Below are 17582 nucleotides of genomic sequence, written 5' to 3' on the forward strand. Positions count from 1 at the left end.
CAGGTGACCCCTGCGTCACTGTATGGCACTGACACCTTCCTCCAGCACTATCAGTGCCACCTCCCTCCACGAGCCTAGCCCCCTTGCCACTGTGCAACCATCGCCCAGCCCATCAGAATAACCGCTGCCCCACCCACTAGGGGAGCCCCACACAGCTCAGCCTTCACCACCAGTGAGTCCCAGACCTGCAGGTGCATCTCCATCTCATCACGCTCATGCTGTACTGACTCCAGATGCCCTTGGAGAGCCACCATCCGTTGCTGGACCCGGGACACCTCCTTCTGCAAGCGCGACTGCTCCACCTCTGCAGACTTCTTATCCCCTTGAAGCTGAATCAGCTCTTGCCTCAGCTCTTTCACCTCAGAGTCCAGCCTCTTCTTCGTGGCCTTGAGTTCGCTGATGAGCTGGTCTTTGGAGGCAGCGTCCCGTCGGTAGGCTTCCACCATAACCTATCAGGATAGAAGCTGCAGCCAGGGTGGGCAGGGCCGCTCAGGACACACTAGGTTTACACAAAAATGCTCACCTTTTTATCTGGGGCTATAGATAACATTTCACTACACCCAAGATAACCTCCACTGAGACATCTGTTATATAATTCCTGAACATGTCTGGCCAAAACGCGGAGCTGTCATGCCAACTGCTGGCACCTTAATCGTCCATCTTTTCAGGATTCTGGCAATTCCTTCTCTGAGCTGCACTCCTGGCTGACTGGCTGCCCCGTGTAATAAAGCCCACACCACTCAGCATGCTCCTTCAGGGGCCACCCTTCCACAGACCCTGGGCTAGCAATGTGCTCTCCTTTCTCCCACATGGACACAGGCTTTGTGAAAGTAAAAGTCTACCATGTGTGCACCATGACCTATGTCAAAGCTGTGTCATGGTGTCACTTTCCAAGTGTGTGTTAAATAGAAACTTAGCCAGTGTGGTGGTGATGCACACCTTTGCTGTGACCACAGGGCATGATCTGCATGGTCCAATCCCACTGAGGACACACCTCATTAAAATGGGAGGGTGAAGGGCATGTCTTAAAAGTCAAGAAAGTACCTTTAAAAACTGAATGCATCTAGACGTTACCATGCTCTTAGACCAGCTTGTTCCAGTGAAGTGATTATACCACTTAGAAGATTGTTTTCAGACACTTTTTTTTCCATAAAGAACACCAACAACTCAACTTTACCTTCTGCTGAAGAAACTGTTCCTTTATTTTCTGCATCTGCTTTTTCAGAGAGGCAGCCTCTTCCTGAAGGTGTTCTACCTACAAGGGACACGTGCACAGACATTACTGATGGCTCCAGGAGGGTCCTGTGCCTACAAGGGATTCACCTGCATTCTGATCCAAATCAGGGCTGGAAAGACAGCTCCCCAGTGAGACAGGAACGCCACCACCACTCCCTACCACTGTGTTCAGAATAAGAGTCCTAATCCAAGGTATGGCTATCAGTGACTCGGTTAATAATAATACAGGCAAAATTCAAACATGATCAATAACGCCTAGTACCAACAAACGTCTCTTTCAGAGCTTTCCCAGTATCAGCTGATATTCTCTCTTTTTTTTTTTTTATAGATACAGAGAGAGAGTCAGAGAGAGGGACAGATAGGGACAGACAGACAGGAATGGAGAAAGATGAGAAGCATCAATCATTAGTTTTGCGTTGTGACACCTTAGTTGTCCACTGATTGCTTTCTCCTAGGTGCCTTGACCGAGGGGCTACAGCAGACCGAGTAACCCCTTGCTCAAGCCAGCAATCTTGGGTCCAAGCTGGTGAGCTTTGCTCAAACCAGATGAGCCTGCACTCAAGCTGGCGACCTCGGGGTCTCGAACCTGGGATCTCCACATCCCAGTCCGAAGCTCTATCCACTGCGCCACCACCTGGTCAGGCAGATATTCTCTTACTGTCAGTAAAATATAGTTCAAATTTATCAACAGAACTTGCGCAATTCTTCTAACTACATCCCTGCTGGTTTGATGAGCTGCCTATGCATCTGTCCTAGAAAGTAACTTAGTTTGGTCAATGTCTGCAAAGAAAACACAGCCTCCCTCGATCTTACTTCCCAACAGAAAAATGTCATTGACTTTTTTTTTTTAATTTTTCTGAAGTTGGAAACGGGGAGGCAGTCAGAGAGACTCCCGCATGCGCCCGACCGGGATCCACCTGGCATGCCCACCAGGGGGAGATGCTCTACTCCTCTGGGGCGTCGCTCTGTTGCAACCAGAGCCATTCTAGCAGCTGAGGCAGAGGCCACAGAGCCATCCTCAGCACCAGGGCCAACTTTGCTCCAATGGAGCCCTGGCTGTGGGAGGGGAAGAGAGAGACAGAGAGGAAGGAGAGGGGGAAGGGTGGAGAAGCAGATGGGCACTTCTCCTGTGTGCCCTGGCCGGGAATAAAACCCGGGATTCCTGCACGCCAGGCCGACGCTCTACCACTGAGCCAACCGGCCAGGGCCTTACTGACATTTTCTTTTCTCATCTTGTTGCTTATGGGGTGGGATAAGAGGACAAAACTATTCCAACATCAACCAACTCTACTTCCTGTACACCGTGAAGCTTCCTTGTTCTATCTGTATTTTCTTTTTTTAAATTGATTCTAGAGAGAAAGAGGAGGAAAGAAAGAGAAAGGTACTGACTTGTTCTACTTATTTATGCATCATTGGCTGATTCTTACAAGTGCCATGACCGGGATCAAACCTGCAATCTTGGCGTGATGGGATGACACTAACCGAGCTACCCAGCCAGGGTTGTCTATATATATTTTTTTTTATTGATTTTTTTTTTAATTGATTTTTAGAGAGAGGGGAGAGAGAGAGAAGGGGGAGGAGCAGGAAGCATCAACTCCCATATGTGCCTTGACCAGGCAAGCCCAGGGTTTCGAACCGGCAACCTCAGTGTTCCAGGTCGACGCTTTATCCCACTGCGCCACCACAGGTCAGGCGGGTTGTCTATATTTTTAATGTTCACCTACATGTCAGTTGTTAGCATAACAGCTCCCAGGTGTGGGTGCTAGTTTATGTCCACACATCCAGACACTCTGGCCATCTGCCCACCTCACCTGCAGACACCAGACTATCCTGCTGCCATGTCCTTTGAGTCCCACTGCTAAGGAACATAGGAAGGAAAAGACAAAAGTTCCACACAGTTTTCTCTATCTGAGCTCACGTCATCCGCGGACAGAAACTGTGTTTCGGGTAGCTTCCTTTCAAAGCCTAAATAACTGTTTCTAGCTCTTGGCTGTTAAGACACCCAATGAATGGCTAAAGCAGGCTGGAAGCTCACCACCAGCGGGAGTGGGTCTTTCCCCAGCTGAGCCCTGGGCCCGGCTCTGGCCGCACTTTCATGTTTACAAAAGAAGGGGTTCAAAGGAAAAACCAAATCATCAGTGTTGATACTCACATGCATGATTGCAACTCATACAAAAAGATGGCAAATGGCATTACCTGGCTGGACTTCACGCCTAATTCCTGTCTTAACTGCTCCAAAACTTCCGACGTTTCCTCAGCATCTTCTTCCAAGCATCTGGCTCCTCTGCTGAGTTCCTCTCCACCACTCTTGGCTGCCTGCAGAGCCACCTCCAAGACAATCTTCTCGTTCTGCAGGAAGCGGATGGTGTCGTCCCTGGAGGTTGCCTCGCCCTGCAGCTCCTCCAGCCGGGTGTGCAGCTCGTCGTAGCGCACCTGCAGGTCACTGAGGGCCTGCTCCCGGCTCTGTGATGTCTCCTGGGTTGCAGTAAATTGCTTCAGCAGGTCCAGGTGCTCCTGCTGCAAGGCCTCAAGCTGCTGGTCTCGTTGGTGCAATGTCAACTTCACCTGGAAAAGAGACTAGACTCAGTATGACCACCCACTCCAGAATTAACATTGCTTCCCTGTTCAGGTTTTAGACCATTTGCATGGACATTTCGCTGGCAGTCTCCTGTACATGAAGGTCTGGCATACAAGAACACTTGCAGAAGTAAGCACCTAGCTGGGTTTGTGAAAGCAGCCAGGTCTGATGATGTGACATTAAAATGAATTCAGCAGATGGATAATCACAAACGCATACAGTGAGGCCAGTAGAATGCAGCCCCAGAAGCCTACTCAAGGACACGCAGGGGCTTGCCTGCTCTAGCTGCTGCTCCAGGGCTGCTGCTGAGGCCGCCATCTTCTGCAGCTGCTCCTTCTCCTCCTCGAACTCCTCCAGCCTCCGCTGCAGGTCTTCCTCCACCATTGTCTTCGCCTCTTGAATCTGCACAAAGGCAGCTTCTTGGTCCAACATGTCAGCCTGGGTCCAGAAGAGAATGTTTTTTAAAAAGCAGGATAACCTGATGGCCACAGAAGACTGAACAGGAAAACCCAGCAGGTGGTAAGAGACCCCCATTCACATCACCATCTGTCCACGACCTGCAAAGGGAGGAGCCGAGGGGTACAGGGTGGAAGGCTGGAGACTTCCCGCTGCCCACAGACAGGCCAATCTGCCTGCTCTCTGCCCATGGCCCCTCCCACTGACACTCAGGCCTGGCAGAAGGGAGAGGCAAGCAAAAACCCATGAAGACCAGAGACAAAGATTGATGCATGACACCTCATGGTATACGGCATATCCCTATCTCAGGGTGTGACAAGTGGAACATCCCATCACAGGATTACCTTGATACTACTTGGTAAAACCAGAGACCAGAGGTCATAGGACAATATGGGGACCCTTACATTCTGACTTTGTAGATAAGACCCAACATCAAGGTGTGTTGGCAGGAAAAGTCATTTTGTAGAGTTCTCTAGTTCTTTTGATGCTGGAGCCCATGAAGAGCATGTTTTTCACAACTCTTCCCCCGCATCCATATCATCTGCCATTTGCAGAGAAGGGAATATGGGAGGCCACACCAATCACAGGACGCTGACCTTCCAGGTGACTAAAAGGTCAGTAATATTCGAGGCACAAAACTGCCATGCCACACACCCCCGGATGTCACATGCCCTTTTCTCTTCTTGATTTCTCCTAACAAGCCTAAGAAGTAGATATTATAACTCTCATTCTACAAAAACGGAATGAGGGCCAGAGAGGTCAAGAAATCATCCAAGGTCTCACAGCTTCAAAAAAGAACAGGAAAAAAAAAAAAAAAAGAACAGGTACCGGGTCCCAGTCCAAGCTGCTGCATCCCACTTCCCTGGAAACACTGTGGGGCAGCTACCCTAACACTGACTACTGCACACACTGGAAGACTAAACAGTAGTGCAGGTTGAGTGCTCAGAGACAAGAAACTGCTTATTACTGCTAGACTCTAAAATGCTGTCAGCCATGCACTGTACTAAACTCCTTCCCTGCCTACTCTGTCCAGCACCACCCACTGTTGAGCTGAACACCAGGACCCAGGCCCACCATGAGTCAGGAGTCAAGTTACCACTGACCATTCAATGAGAAAATGAGGTCTACAGCCATAGCACACTGAACGCACCGATCTCATCTGATCTCAGAAGCTAAGCAGGGTTGGGCCTGGGTAGTACCTGGATAGGAGAATGTGAGGAACTGAATCGCTATACCTAACCACTGCCAGTTGTTCTATGTTTTTAAAAACATGTAAACACATATATGTAACATTAATATTTACATGTACGTATATATTTGTCTGTTTTCTTAACCTTGATTAGTGTCTAAAACAGGCCCAATCTCAGAAAACCAAAACACAAAAACCACTAACACGCCCTGGCCACGGGATGGCACGGCCCTCACCTCAATGCCCTGGAGCTGCAGGGCTATGCGCTCTTTCTCCTTGATGGACCTGTGCTGGGTTTCTGTCAGCTGCTGGGACAGGGACACATTCTCAAGTTTTAGGTGCTCTAGGAGGCCTGTCTGGGTCATCTGTCCAACCTGCAAAGAAAAAATAAGGTGGAAAGTTGGTAGATATCAAGCAAAGTACAGACTAACTAGCCTGTCACCAAGACTGCCAGGGCGAGAGTCTCTGCCTGGCGATGGCCCATGAGGGACTGCTCCGTAGAAGCCCACACCACACAGAGCCTCACTGCCCACCATCCTGCCAGGCACCTTGATTCCAGGGTCAGTGGGTTCTGTATGCCAAGAGAGACAGGTTGGCAGCACAGAGGCCAGTCGCCATTCCCCCAAGAATATGCAGTTTGTGGCAAGACCTACACAGAAGTTCCCACTGCAGGTGCATCTGTGAGCCCCTAAGGTGGGGGCCTCGTCTGGATGGAGATGCAGCTGGAACTGGAGATCTGCCCCTCAGGTGAACTGACCAGCTGTGACCAGACACATTTCAGGTCCTTCCCTCCTACTGTTTGGCTGTACTGGATACACCAGGCTGACCCCTGCCATTCCTGGGAATATCACTGGCAATCCAGCCCAGATATGACCTAGGCTGTCAGTCAGGCTTCCTGCAGAAAAAGGAGCCCAGGTATAAACTTGCTGGCACCCAGAGGAGCAGTCAGTAAAGAGAAGTCTAAAGGACACACAGGTCTGCAATTGGACCTTCGAGTATGTAACATCCAAATCCAATGGGTACAGCCCGAGTAGAAGCTGCCAGAGCAAGGGAGACGTCATTTACTGGGACTGCATCTCAAGGCAACAACAGAATAAAGACCATCCTGACTCTCCTCTCTACTGGGTGGCCCTGGGAACATGTCTGTGTTCATGGGACAAGGGGGAAACTGTAGTAAACACCCTAACTAAGGAGCACTGAAGCTGGGTCTCACAAGTATTTGAAAAAAGCAGTTACATTTCTCAAACTGCCACTCCTTGGACACTTCTTGTTTTTATCTTCCAACCTCTATTTCTGACCAGCATCAGATACATAAGTCTGGCTTTTTTAAATACTTCATGCCTCATATAAATGCACCCTAGCTTCAAAATTATGTTAACTTGTCAAGTGATTTATTTTTAAGTACATATGTTGTAAACAGAGCCATGGTTGTCTATGTGGTCCTATAGCTTAAATGTGTAATATAAATACAGAAAAACTTCAGAAAAGAAAGAAAGAAAATGTCTACTTTGTACATGCGTAGACTTTAGATTTTTAGAAAAGGAGCATTTGGTGGAGTTGCTATTTCACATTCTCTACTTGATAAAGTTTTAATTAATGCACAATAGCCCTGGCCGGTTGGCTCAGTGGTAGAGCGTCGGCCTGGCGTGCAGAAGTCCTGGTTTCGATTCCCGGCCAGGGCACACAGGAGAAGCGCCCATCTGCTTCTCCACCCCTCCCCCTCTCCTTCCTCTCCCACAGCCTAGGCTCCATTGGAACAAAGATGGCCTGGGGCGCTGGGGATGGCTCCTTGGCCTCTGCCCTAGGCGCTAGAGTGGCTCTGGTCCCGACAGAGCGACGCCCCGGAGGGGCAGAGCGTTGCCCCCTGGTGGGCGTGCTGGGTGGATCCCAGTCGGCGCCTGCGGGAGTCTGACTGTCTCTCCCCGTTTCCAGCTTCAGAAAAATACAAAAAAAAAAAAAAAATGCACAATATTCTATCTGAACAAAAAAAAAGGAGGAGGGACAAAACCCATAGCTAAATTCCAAATGGAGCCTGAGGCTAGCCTGACTGGCAGTGGCACAGTGGATAGAGCGCTGACTTGGATACTGAGGTCGCAGGTTTGAAACCCTGAGGTCACTGGCTCAAGTACGGGCTCATCGGGCTTGAGCATGGGGTCACTGGCTAGAGTGTAGGATCACTAAGATGACCCCATAGTCGCTAGCTTGAGCCCAAAGGTCACTGGCTTGAGCGAGGAGTCACTGGCTCAGCTGGAGCCCCCAGTCAAGTCACTGTATGAGAAGCAATCAATAAACAACTAAAGTGGGACAACTATGAGTTGACACTTCTCATCTTTCTCCCTCCCTGTTTCTATCTCTCCCTAAAAAAAAAAAAGAAAAAAAGAAGACCGAGGTTGGTGGAGGCTCCAGTTAGAACCTTCATTATCAACCCAATTAGTCTAAAGCTCTGAAGTTCAAAGCAAAATACATTTCAGCCACTTGCCAGCTGTTGTAGAATGCAATCCAGAGGGAGAAGCCCCAGAATGCCTGTGCACCTGTGCCTGCTCCCACCTGTGCTGGCCCCCTACAAAAAAGGACAGGGCGGAGGTTCTGGTGATGAAGCAGCTGGAGAAGAGAGAAGCTCCAGCCGGGAGGGGAATGTGTGCCATGCTCTGTGCATGTCAGAAACATCACAGGAGGGCCGAGACCAGGGGGACGTGGATTTGAGAGCTAGGTTCACAGGATGTTTTAAGGTTAGATGTGCTCAAGCAGAGTCTGTGAGAGCCCGTGCCAGGTCACGAAGGTGCTTACTGTACAGGGTAAGTATGGGTTATGTAAGTGGTTAGCAGATTTTTAGAAAATGCATCTGTAGCCCTGGCCAGTTGGCTCAGCGGTAGAGCATCGGCCTGGCATGCGGGGGACTCAGGTTCGATTCCCGGCCAGGGCACATAGGAGAAGCGCCCATTTGCTTCTCCACACCCCCCCTTCCTCTCTGTCTCTCTCCTGCCCTCCCGCAGCCAAGGCTTCATTGGAGCAAAGATGGCCCGGGCGCTGGGGATGGCTCCTTGGCCTCTGCCCCAGGCGCTAGAGTGGCTCTGGTCGCGGCAGAGCGATGCCCCGGAGGGGCAGAGCATCGCCCCCTGGTGGGCAGAGCGTTTCCCCTGGTGGGCGTGCCGGGTGGATCCCGGTCAGGCGCATGCGGGAGTCTCTCTGACTGTCTCTCCCCGTTTCCAGCTTCAGAAAAATACAAAAAAAAAAAAAAAAAAAATGCATCTGTAAAATCTAAACACAAAAGTCTTTTTATTTTAGGGAAAAGCAGTTGCTCCACATGGGACATGAAGCGTGAGCTGACCAGTGCTGTCAGAGCCATACCTGGATATGGGCCATCTCACCCTGCAGTCGGACCCGGGCCTCTTGCGCCAGGGCAAGCTGCTGTTGATACCACTGCCGGACATTCTGCAGAGATGCAATTTCTGTCTGGGATGCCTTTAGCCTGCTGGTGAGCGTCGTGCGCTCCAGCTGCACTTGCCGCAGCTGGCTCTGCAAGGCTGTCATCTGTTGTCGCAGGTCATGCACTGGAAGCAAGAACACACAGCACTCAAATCAGCCCAAAGCAGGAGCCACAGCTCTCTTCCAACGTCCAAGTCAGGCCATCCTCTCTGAAGGGCAGGGACCCAGCCCATCGCCACCATGCATGGCAGTGATGTTTAAAGTCTCAGGGCTGAGCCTGACCAGACGGTGGCGCAGTGGATAGAGCGTCAGACCGGGATGCGGAGGACCTAGGTTCGAGACCCCGAGGTTGCCAGCTTGAGCGTGGGCTTGTCTGGTTTGAGCAAAAAGCTCACCAGCTTGGACCCAAGGTCGCTGGCTTGAGCAAGGGGTCACTCGGTCTGCTGTAGCCCCACGGTCAAGGCACATATGAGAAAGCAATCAATGAACAACTAAGTGCCACAACGAAAAACTGATAATTGATGCTTCTCATCTCTCTGCGTTCTGGTCTGTCTGTTCCTATCTATCCCTCTCTCTGACTCTCTGTCTCTATAAAAAAAACTCAAAAAACACACTGCAGCCTCCTCTTACTTACAAACTCCAGTGTTTCAGGGTTTTTGTTTTGTTTTTTATCAGAGACAGAATGAGAGTCAGAGAGAGGGATAGATAGGAACAGACAGACCAGAACGCAGAGAGATGAGAAGCATCAATTATCAGTTTTTCGTTTTGGCACTTAGTTGTTCATTGATTGCTTTCTCATATGTGCCTTGACCGTGGGGTTACAGCAGACCAAGTGACCCCTTGCTCAAGCCAGCGACCTTGGGTCCAAGCTGGTGAGCTTTTTGCTCAAACCAGACGAGCCCGCGCTCAAGCTGGCAACCTCGGGGTCTCGAACCTAGGTCCTCTGCATCCCGGTCCGACGCTCTATCCACTGCGCCACCGTCTGGTCAGGCCAGGGTTTTTTTTTTAAGTATTTTTCTTATTTTAGATATTTTAAATTCATTTTAGAGAAGAGAGAGAGAGAGAATGAAAAGGAGAGAGAAGGGGGGCAGGAGTAGGAAGCATCAACTCCCATATGTGCATTGACCAGGCAAGCCCAGAGTTTCGAACCGGTGACTTCAGCATTCCATGTTGACACTTTATCCACTGCACCACCACAGGTCAAGCTACTTTCCTTTATTTATTTATTTTTATTATTTTTTTAGATTTTACTTATTGATTTTTAGGAGGAGGGAGAGAAAGGGAGAGAAGGAAAGAGGGGGAGAAGGGGAGAAGCAGGAAGCATCAACTCATAGTAGTTGCTTCCTGTATGTGCCTTGACCAGGCAAGTCCAGAGGTTCGAACTGGCAACCTCAGTGTTTCAAGTCGACGTTTTATCCACTGTACCACCACAGGTCAGGCCTTCTTTATTTTTTTAAATGTTTATTGATTTTGGAGAGAGAAAGCAATAGAAAGAGATAGAAACATTGATCTGTTCCTATGTGCCCTGACCGGCTATGGAACTGGTAACCTCTGCACTTTGGGATGATGCTCTGAACTATCTGGCCAGGGCTCAGGCTCTTTTTAAATAATAAACCATCCAAAAAAATGCAAAAAATATGTTACTGAGCTTTGTGTGAGCATAGGGCTATTCACTGCCCAATGAGCTCTGGTCACATCAGGCCTTGCAACCCAGAATCATAAAACTATTGTGACCTGACCTACAGTGGCACAGTGGATAAAGCATCAACCGGCAATGCTGAGGTCACTGGTTTGAAACCACAGGCTTGCTTGATCAAGGTACATACCATATACGAGAAGTAACTACTATGAGTTGATGCTTCCCACTCCTTCCCCCTTTCTCTCTCTCCTCTTTCTCTAAAAATGAATAAAATCTTAAACAAACAAACAGAAAAATGAAAAATAAATAAAACTATTGTGTTCAGAACTTCCTGGATTTTACAATTTTCTTAAGAAACTGGGTATCCCAGCCCTGGCCAGTTGGCTCAATGGTAGAGCATCGGCCTGGCGTGCAGGAATCCCGGGTTCGACTCCCAGCCAGGGCACACAGGAGAAGTGCCCATCTGCTTCTCCACCCCTCCCCCTCTCCTTCTTCTCTGTCTCTCTCTTCCCCTCCCACAGCCAAGGCTCCATTGGAGCAAAGTTTTCCCGGGCGCTGAGGATGGCTCTATGGCCTCTGCCTCAGCTGCTAGAATGGCTCTGGTTGCAACAGAGCAATGCCCCAGATGGGCAGAGCATCACCCCCTGGTGGGCATGCCAGGTGGATCCTGGTCGGGCGCATGCAGAAATCTGTCTGACTGCCTCCCCGTTTTCAACTTCAGAAAAATACAAAAAAAAAACCCCAAAACTGGGTATCTTAGAATGCTCTTAAAAACAGTCTATCTTTCTATTTTTTCACTGGTGCTTTCTTTTTAGAATAAAGCCTTTGTGACTGTAGTCTGTCATTTTTCTTTGTGTCATCAGACCTAAAACCTACTGCCACAAGCCTTACGGCCAGACTTTATGCTGAGAGATAGAGTCCTTCCCATCCACCTACTGCCCACTCTGCCAGAAGAGACTCATCTATGCAGCCTGCATCAGAGGGTCTGACATCTGGTCGACACAGAGAGGTCCTGAGCTGGCAGCCAGTCTTCTTGGTGCCTGGCGGATGTGGAGTGCCTGAGGTTCTCTGTACATGGCCTGCCGCCCAGGTTCCCTGAACCCCAGTATTCCATCTGTCATTCCAAAGGTGACCTCCACAAGAATCCAGCTAGACCACAGCTGAACTCAAGGTAGGAAAAATAAAGGTCTACTAATCCACAATCTAAGCGTTATCTTTACATGTATTAAATAGGACCTGCAGTTCTGTGGAACAGCAGGCAGCTCCAGCCCACCAATGATGGACTCTGTGGGCGGTGAGTGGAAACAACAACTGACTCAGGGTCAGAGCCCACTTATACCCATGCAGAAATGTACCAGAAATAATTCCCACTTCAGAAAAGCGGCACCTCGTGTACAAATCAGGCACCAACCAGAGCATTCATCTGAGAGAAGAATGGTCCCTAGAGCAGGCATCGAAGTTGCAGCCCCTGCCCTGTCAGGCCCGCAGAGGCCTGCGGAGCCCATGCACGCACCTGTGCTGTCCTTGCTGAGCATGCTGCTCTGCATCTCCTCCACTTTGTCCAGCAGTCGGTGGTACTGCTCCTCTGCCACCTGCAGGTCATGGTGCGAGGATGCCAGGCTGGCATTCTTGGCCTCCAGTGTGTTCTGCAGGTCACTCATTGCCTGCTCCAGGTCCCAGCAAGACTGCTTCAAGGTGTCCACCTCTGAGCTGAGCGCGTCCTGCTTCTGCTGGCTGTTGTGGCTGTGCTCCTCCTGCGCCTGCAGCCGTGTGTTCAGGGCGGCCAGCTGTGCCTGCAGCTCTGCCTTTTCCTTAAGTGCCTGGAAAGAAAGCCAAACAGATTGACTATCAGGAAATTAAGTCCCTTCTATCCTGTGCATTAAGAAGGCAGCCACACTAACCAGCAAGACAAAGAAAGGTGTCGATAGGTGAGCTTTCTAGGAAAGCACCATGTTTTCCAAACCATCCAGTCATCTAACATGATGGTCACCCCCAGAGAAGGCGGGTTTCTCCAGAAAGGCCTGGGGTAGGAGGGCGACTAGAACTTGCATGTTTCTCACAGTTGCACCCCAGTACGCAGCACTTGGGGAAGGCTGTGCAAGTGCCCACTCACCCTTAGGTTGTCAGTCAATGTATTTGTTCAAAAAACTAAAACATGCACCAGTACCCGCACACACACATGAAAAGGAAGAATACCAGGAGCCCTGAGGGATCCTCAAAGATGAACAGTAGTCGGGTTCAGATCTGGGGAAACAAATCAGCAACATATGTGCAGGGAGATGGTTCATACACAGGACCTCTGAGGGGCCAGCTGGGGCTATAGGCAACCTGGGGCACCGTTCTGTGTTGGGTGGTGGGACCTTCAAGGCCAATGTCTGCAGATAAAGTAGGGGTAAGAAAAGTGGGGCCTTGAGAATCCTGAGAACAGAAGAACACATCCACAGGAGTGAAGGGCACGTGCTCCACCCATCCTGAAGGCAGCCTATCAAGGTGTGCAGGAAATTCCTGAACGCAGAAAGGAGACAGCTGCACCTCTACACACAGGGGAAATGAGACACCATGAAGACAAATAACCAAATCAACAGAAAAACAGACCCCCAAAGATAACAAGTTAGCTGAGCAAAAGTGATGTGATTCTACAGTGAGTACATCTGCATAGAGACAAGCATCATGCCCAGAGCAACCATGAAGTCTGTTTGGACACAATTGCACAGCCAATCAGTACTCCAGAGGACAAGAACGGAAAGTAAAAGCACAAGGTTCTTAGCTTGTCCCGGGGTCGGCTGTGCTGCTTAAGTAGAAACACAACTGACCAGTTACCTTCTAAAGTGCGACAAAGTGAAAACCATGTACCACAAAATTAACCCTGAGATATGAACAGTCACTTCTCCAATCGGCACAGTTTAAGTACCCAAAAAACGATGGGTCTGTCCCAGGACCATGCAGTACAAGAAGCCACAACAAACATGAGCAGTGCATTGGCTGAGCACCCACTCCTGGCACATGAACACCCACCCGAGAGACCCCCTCACACTGTGATGCTACCCAGCACCACGTCTCCTGCTCTCAATGCCAGGCGCATGGCGTCAAATTCAACTGAATTGATTTACTCTAACTGCTCACAGAAAAGCTGAAAATTAAAGGAAAATGATTTTTCAGGAATATGCTAACTAAATACAGCAAGGTTCATATTAGAAAAAGCAGAGCCTGACTAGTGATGGCACAGTGACTAGAGCATTGACCTGGGACGCTGATGTCCCAGGTTCGAAACCCCAAGGTCGCCAGTCTCACCAGCTTGAATGTGGGGTTGCTGGCTTGAGCAAGGTGTCACTGGCTTGGCTTGAGCCCCCTGGTCAAGTTTCTGGGACATAGCCAGCCACCTTCCCAGAAAATCATGTATGAGAAGCAATCAATGAACAACTAAAGTGACTCAACTATAAATTGATGTTTCTTATCTCTCTAACTTCTTGTCTGTCTCTCTATCAAAAAAGAAAAGAAAAAGCAGAATCTGAAGCAAAAAAAAAAAGCATTAAAGGGGCAAAGATGACAAGTTACTATGCCAGAAAAAGGTGAGGTCAACCACAACAATTTGATTCTTAGGCATGGCTGGGTATCTGACATCAGAGTGAATAAATCCTGTAGGTAGATCTGGTCAGCGATGGCAAAGGTGCAGGAAACGCCAGTGAAAAGCTCACACGCCTCAGTCTGAGATGACAATCCAGGCTGACCAGACACAGCACAGAGGCCTGGCTGCTGCTATGTGTGAGGATGAGTGAAAGTCTACCCAATGATCAGGAAGCACATGACACATCACTAAACACTACTTACCTGACTAGCCTCCTGGGATAAGGCTTCCAGTTGTCCTTCAAGTCTCATTTTTTCTTTAAGAACTTGCAACATCTCATCATGAGTTTCAGCCACAGAACTTTCCATGGACACACTGGAGGAAAAGGCACGAATGGTCAGCCAATGGGAACAGGAGAGATCATCAGATCACATCTGTCCACACTCTCCAAACCACAGATACACCCCTACTACTCTTCCCCAAAGGTTTAAAGTAAATAAGCAGACAGATTCCAGTGGAGGACTGCCAATCAACACTTCCACCCGCAGTCAGGCATGTTCAGCTGTGTGTGGCTGGAACTCCTGTGTGGAGGTGAGAGCCAAGGTAAGCAGCTGTGCCCTATTTGAGGCAGGTCTGCACAAAAGCTAGAAGGCAGAATGTCCTAGTACTGCAGATGATGACTGAGTAGCTCTACAAATTTGTAGAAATTCCATTTCTACAAATCAACAGAGTCGTGTGCATATGAAACATTAAGGACTAAGGTGTTACAACCACTATGCTGGTGGGTAGGTTCTGCGGGTGCTGCCCACCTGCTGCAGATGCTGTCCGCCCGGCTTCGCATCTCACCATTGACCTCTGGGCCCCGGTCTCGGTGCTCGGCCGCAGCGGCCTGGAGGACATCTGAGATGGAGGGGAACTGGCCCAGGGAACTGGCAGCAATCTCCTGACCATTAACCACATAGGAGGCTTCATGTGCACTTGGTGTGTTCACCAGAAGGCCGCGCACCCCCTGGGTGGAGACGCCACTGTAGGAGGAGCTGTCGCTCTCATTCCCGTCGGCCTCAGATGTGTTGTCTCCAGTCAGGGACGAGTTCTCCAGGTCGTCAGCCTCAGGGCACAGGCTGACCTCAGATACCACTGACGTCACACTGCTTCGGTTCTGCTTCAGGGAGCCCCTGGAGGAGTCTGTGGCTGGAAGATTTCCACCTGAATTCCTAGTGTCCGAGTCTTCAGTTCTATAATCAGCTAGGGACCGAATTTTGCTTGATTTGAAACTTTTTTTCTCCTTAGGATGTGCCAGGAGCCCTAAACTGCCCACCTTTGGTCCCCGAGGCACACTGGTGCGCAGGAAGGAATATTCCTTTGTCATGGCCAGGGTGCTGGCCCTCGGTAAGGCTTCTGGGTTTAACATGAGCTCAGGATCAAGTGTGCTAAAAGGTCTTGTTTTAGCTGCAGGTTGGCTGGACTGAGAAGGAAAGAAACACACAATGATTTGTTTGAAAGTGACAACAGCAGTCAAGATGTGCTGCCCAGAAAGGCTGCACAGATGACGGTCCCTCCCAGACAAACAGCAACTTCTGTGTGTGCCTCCACTCCCCACCCGCTCCAGCTCCGCTCTTACCCACTGTGCTCTGCAGTCTCTCTGTCCCTGGTCACATCCAGTGACCATCCAAGCACACATCATCAATGATTGTGCCGGTATTATAATTAAAAACATCTATTAGCAAGTCCTTCCTCATTCACATCAACGTTACATCTTCCTGACTATTCTCCCATGTTCATGCCTTTAGAGAAACCTAAACATTTTTTTTTTAAAGGTTTTTTTAATCTTTTTTTTTTTTTTGTATTTTTTTGGAGCTGGAAACGGGGAGAGACAGCCAGACAGACTCCCGCATGAGGGAGGGGAAGAGAGAGACAGAGAGGAAGGGGGTGGTGGAGAAGCAAATGGGCGCTTCTCCTATGTGCCCTGGCCGGGAATCAAAGCCGGGTCCCCCGCACGCCAGGCTGACGCTCTACCGCTGAGCCAACCGGCCAGGGCCTAAACATTTTCAAGTTAATAAAATAACTCCTTTTGAGCCCGACCAGTGGTGGTGCACTGGATAGAGCGTCAACCTAGGACACTGAGGTCCTAGATTTGAAACCCCAATGTCACCGGCTTGAGTGCAGGTCGCTTATAGATGAGCATGGGTTCATCTACATCAGTGGTAGTCAACCTGGTCCCTACTGCCCACTAGTGGGCATTCCAGCTTTCATGGTGGGCGATAGCAGAGCAACCAAAGTATAACTAAAAAGATATTAACTATAGTAAGTTGTTTTATAAACAACTGCCAAACAGCGAAAATCCAACAGAAAATACTTGGTAAGTAATTATTATTATATGCTTTAACTTGCTGTAACTGCTTTATAAATTTTATAAAATAAAGTTACTTCCCTACTTTATAAATCACCATTACTGTGGAACCGGTGAGCAGTTAGAAAATTTTACTACTAACAGAGATACAAAAGTGGGCGGTAGCTATAAAAAGGTTGACTACCCCTGCTCTTGGTTCCTGAGATTAGCATTGGAGAGCAGGAAAAAAAAAAAAAAAAAAAAAAAAAAAGGTTGACTACCCCTGATCTACATGATTTCTTGGTTGCTGGCTTGAGTTCAAAGGTTGCTGGCTTGAAGCCCAGTCACTGGCTTCAGATTAAGGTCGCTGGTTTGAGCAAGGGGTCACTGGCTCAGCTAGAGCCCCCCAATCAAGGCACATATGAGAAGTAATCAATAAACAACTAAAATGCCATAACTATGAGTTGATATTTCTCATCTCTCTCCATTCCTGTCTCTTTCACTCTCTCAAAAAAAAGGAGGTGGGGTGGGGTGGGCAAAGGGTGTAAGAGGGACAAATATAAGGTGATGGAAAATTATCTGACTTTGGGTGATGGGTATATAATATAATCAACAGTTCAAATGCTATAAAAATGTTTACCTGAAACCTATGTACTCTTACTGATCAATGTCACCCTATTAAATTTTCTAAATAACATTAAAAAAATAAGAGTAGGACTCACCCGTTCCTGCTGGCGCTTCACCCTGTACTGTTTGAGCTGCTCCTCCAGCCGTTTCCGAGCCTGAAGTCGGACCTGCTCCTCCTTCTCTAGAGGCAGTGAAGCCTCTGTTGAGCCTGCAGTGGAGAAAGTCATTTAGAAACTCATAAAGCACCAGGGCACAGAGGGAAAATCAGGACAGCAGCTTGGCTATTCTGTATTTCATTACCAATATGATTTAGTTCCATAAATGCATGCTGTCTAGTTTGAAAGGCCGACTTCCAGATGGACAGAAACTGTGAGCCCTGCACACACTGGCTGCAGGGGAGAACCATCTGGTAGAAGACACCTTGGCCACACCCAGGGGTGGGGCTCCCTACAGCAGGGGTCCCCAAACTTTTTACACAGGGGGCCAGTTCACTGTCCCTCAGACCATTGGAGGGCTGGACTATAAAAAAAACTATGA

The 17582-nt window shown here is 49.1% G+C and overlaps 1 protein-coding gene across 4 annotated transcripts in view; it reads right to left on the minus strand.

Annotated features, from left to right (window-relative positions):
* GOLGA3 (golgin A3) overlaps window positions 1-17582 on the minus strand; it is a 38377-nt gene that overhangs the window by 9547 nt on the left and 11248 nt on the right. For all 4 annotated transcript variants that reach the window (XM_066260904.1, XM_066260903.1, XM_066260900.1 and 1 more), the window contains 10 exons: window positions 17141-17253; window positions 14899-15554; window positions 14353-14464; window positions 12038-12344; window positions 8808-9010; window positions 5696-5833; window positions 4091-4252; window positions 3433-3801; window positions 1178-1255; window positions 186-449 (listed from right to left, as the gene is read on the minus strand). In XM_066260904.1, coding sequence (XP_066117001.1) covers window positions 186-449; window positions 1178-1255; window positions 3433-3801; window positions 4091-4252; window positions 5696-5833; window positions 8808-9010; window positions 12038-12344; window positions 14353-14464; window positions 14899-15554; window positions 17141-17253 — 2402 coding nt within the window. The remainder of the gene's footprint in view (window positions 1-185; window positions 450-1177; window positions 1256-3432; window positions 3802-4090; window positions 4253-5695; window positions 5834-8807; window positions 9011-12037; window positions 12345-14352; window positions 14465-14898; window positions 15555-17140; window positions 17254-17582) is intronic.

This window comes from Saccopteryx bilineata, chromosome 2, assembly GCF_036850765.1.
Source record: "Saccopteryx bilineata isolate mSacBil1 chromosome 2, mSacBil1_pri_phased_curated, whole genome shotgun sequence".
In the NCBI taxonomy this organism is placed as follows: Eukaryota; Metazoa; Chordata; class Mammalia; order Chiroptera; family Emballonuridae; genus Saccopteryx; species Saccopteryx bilineata.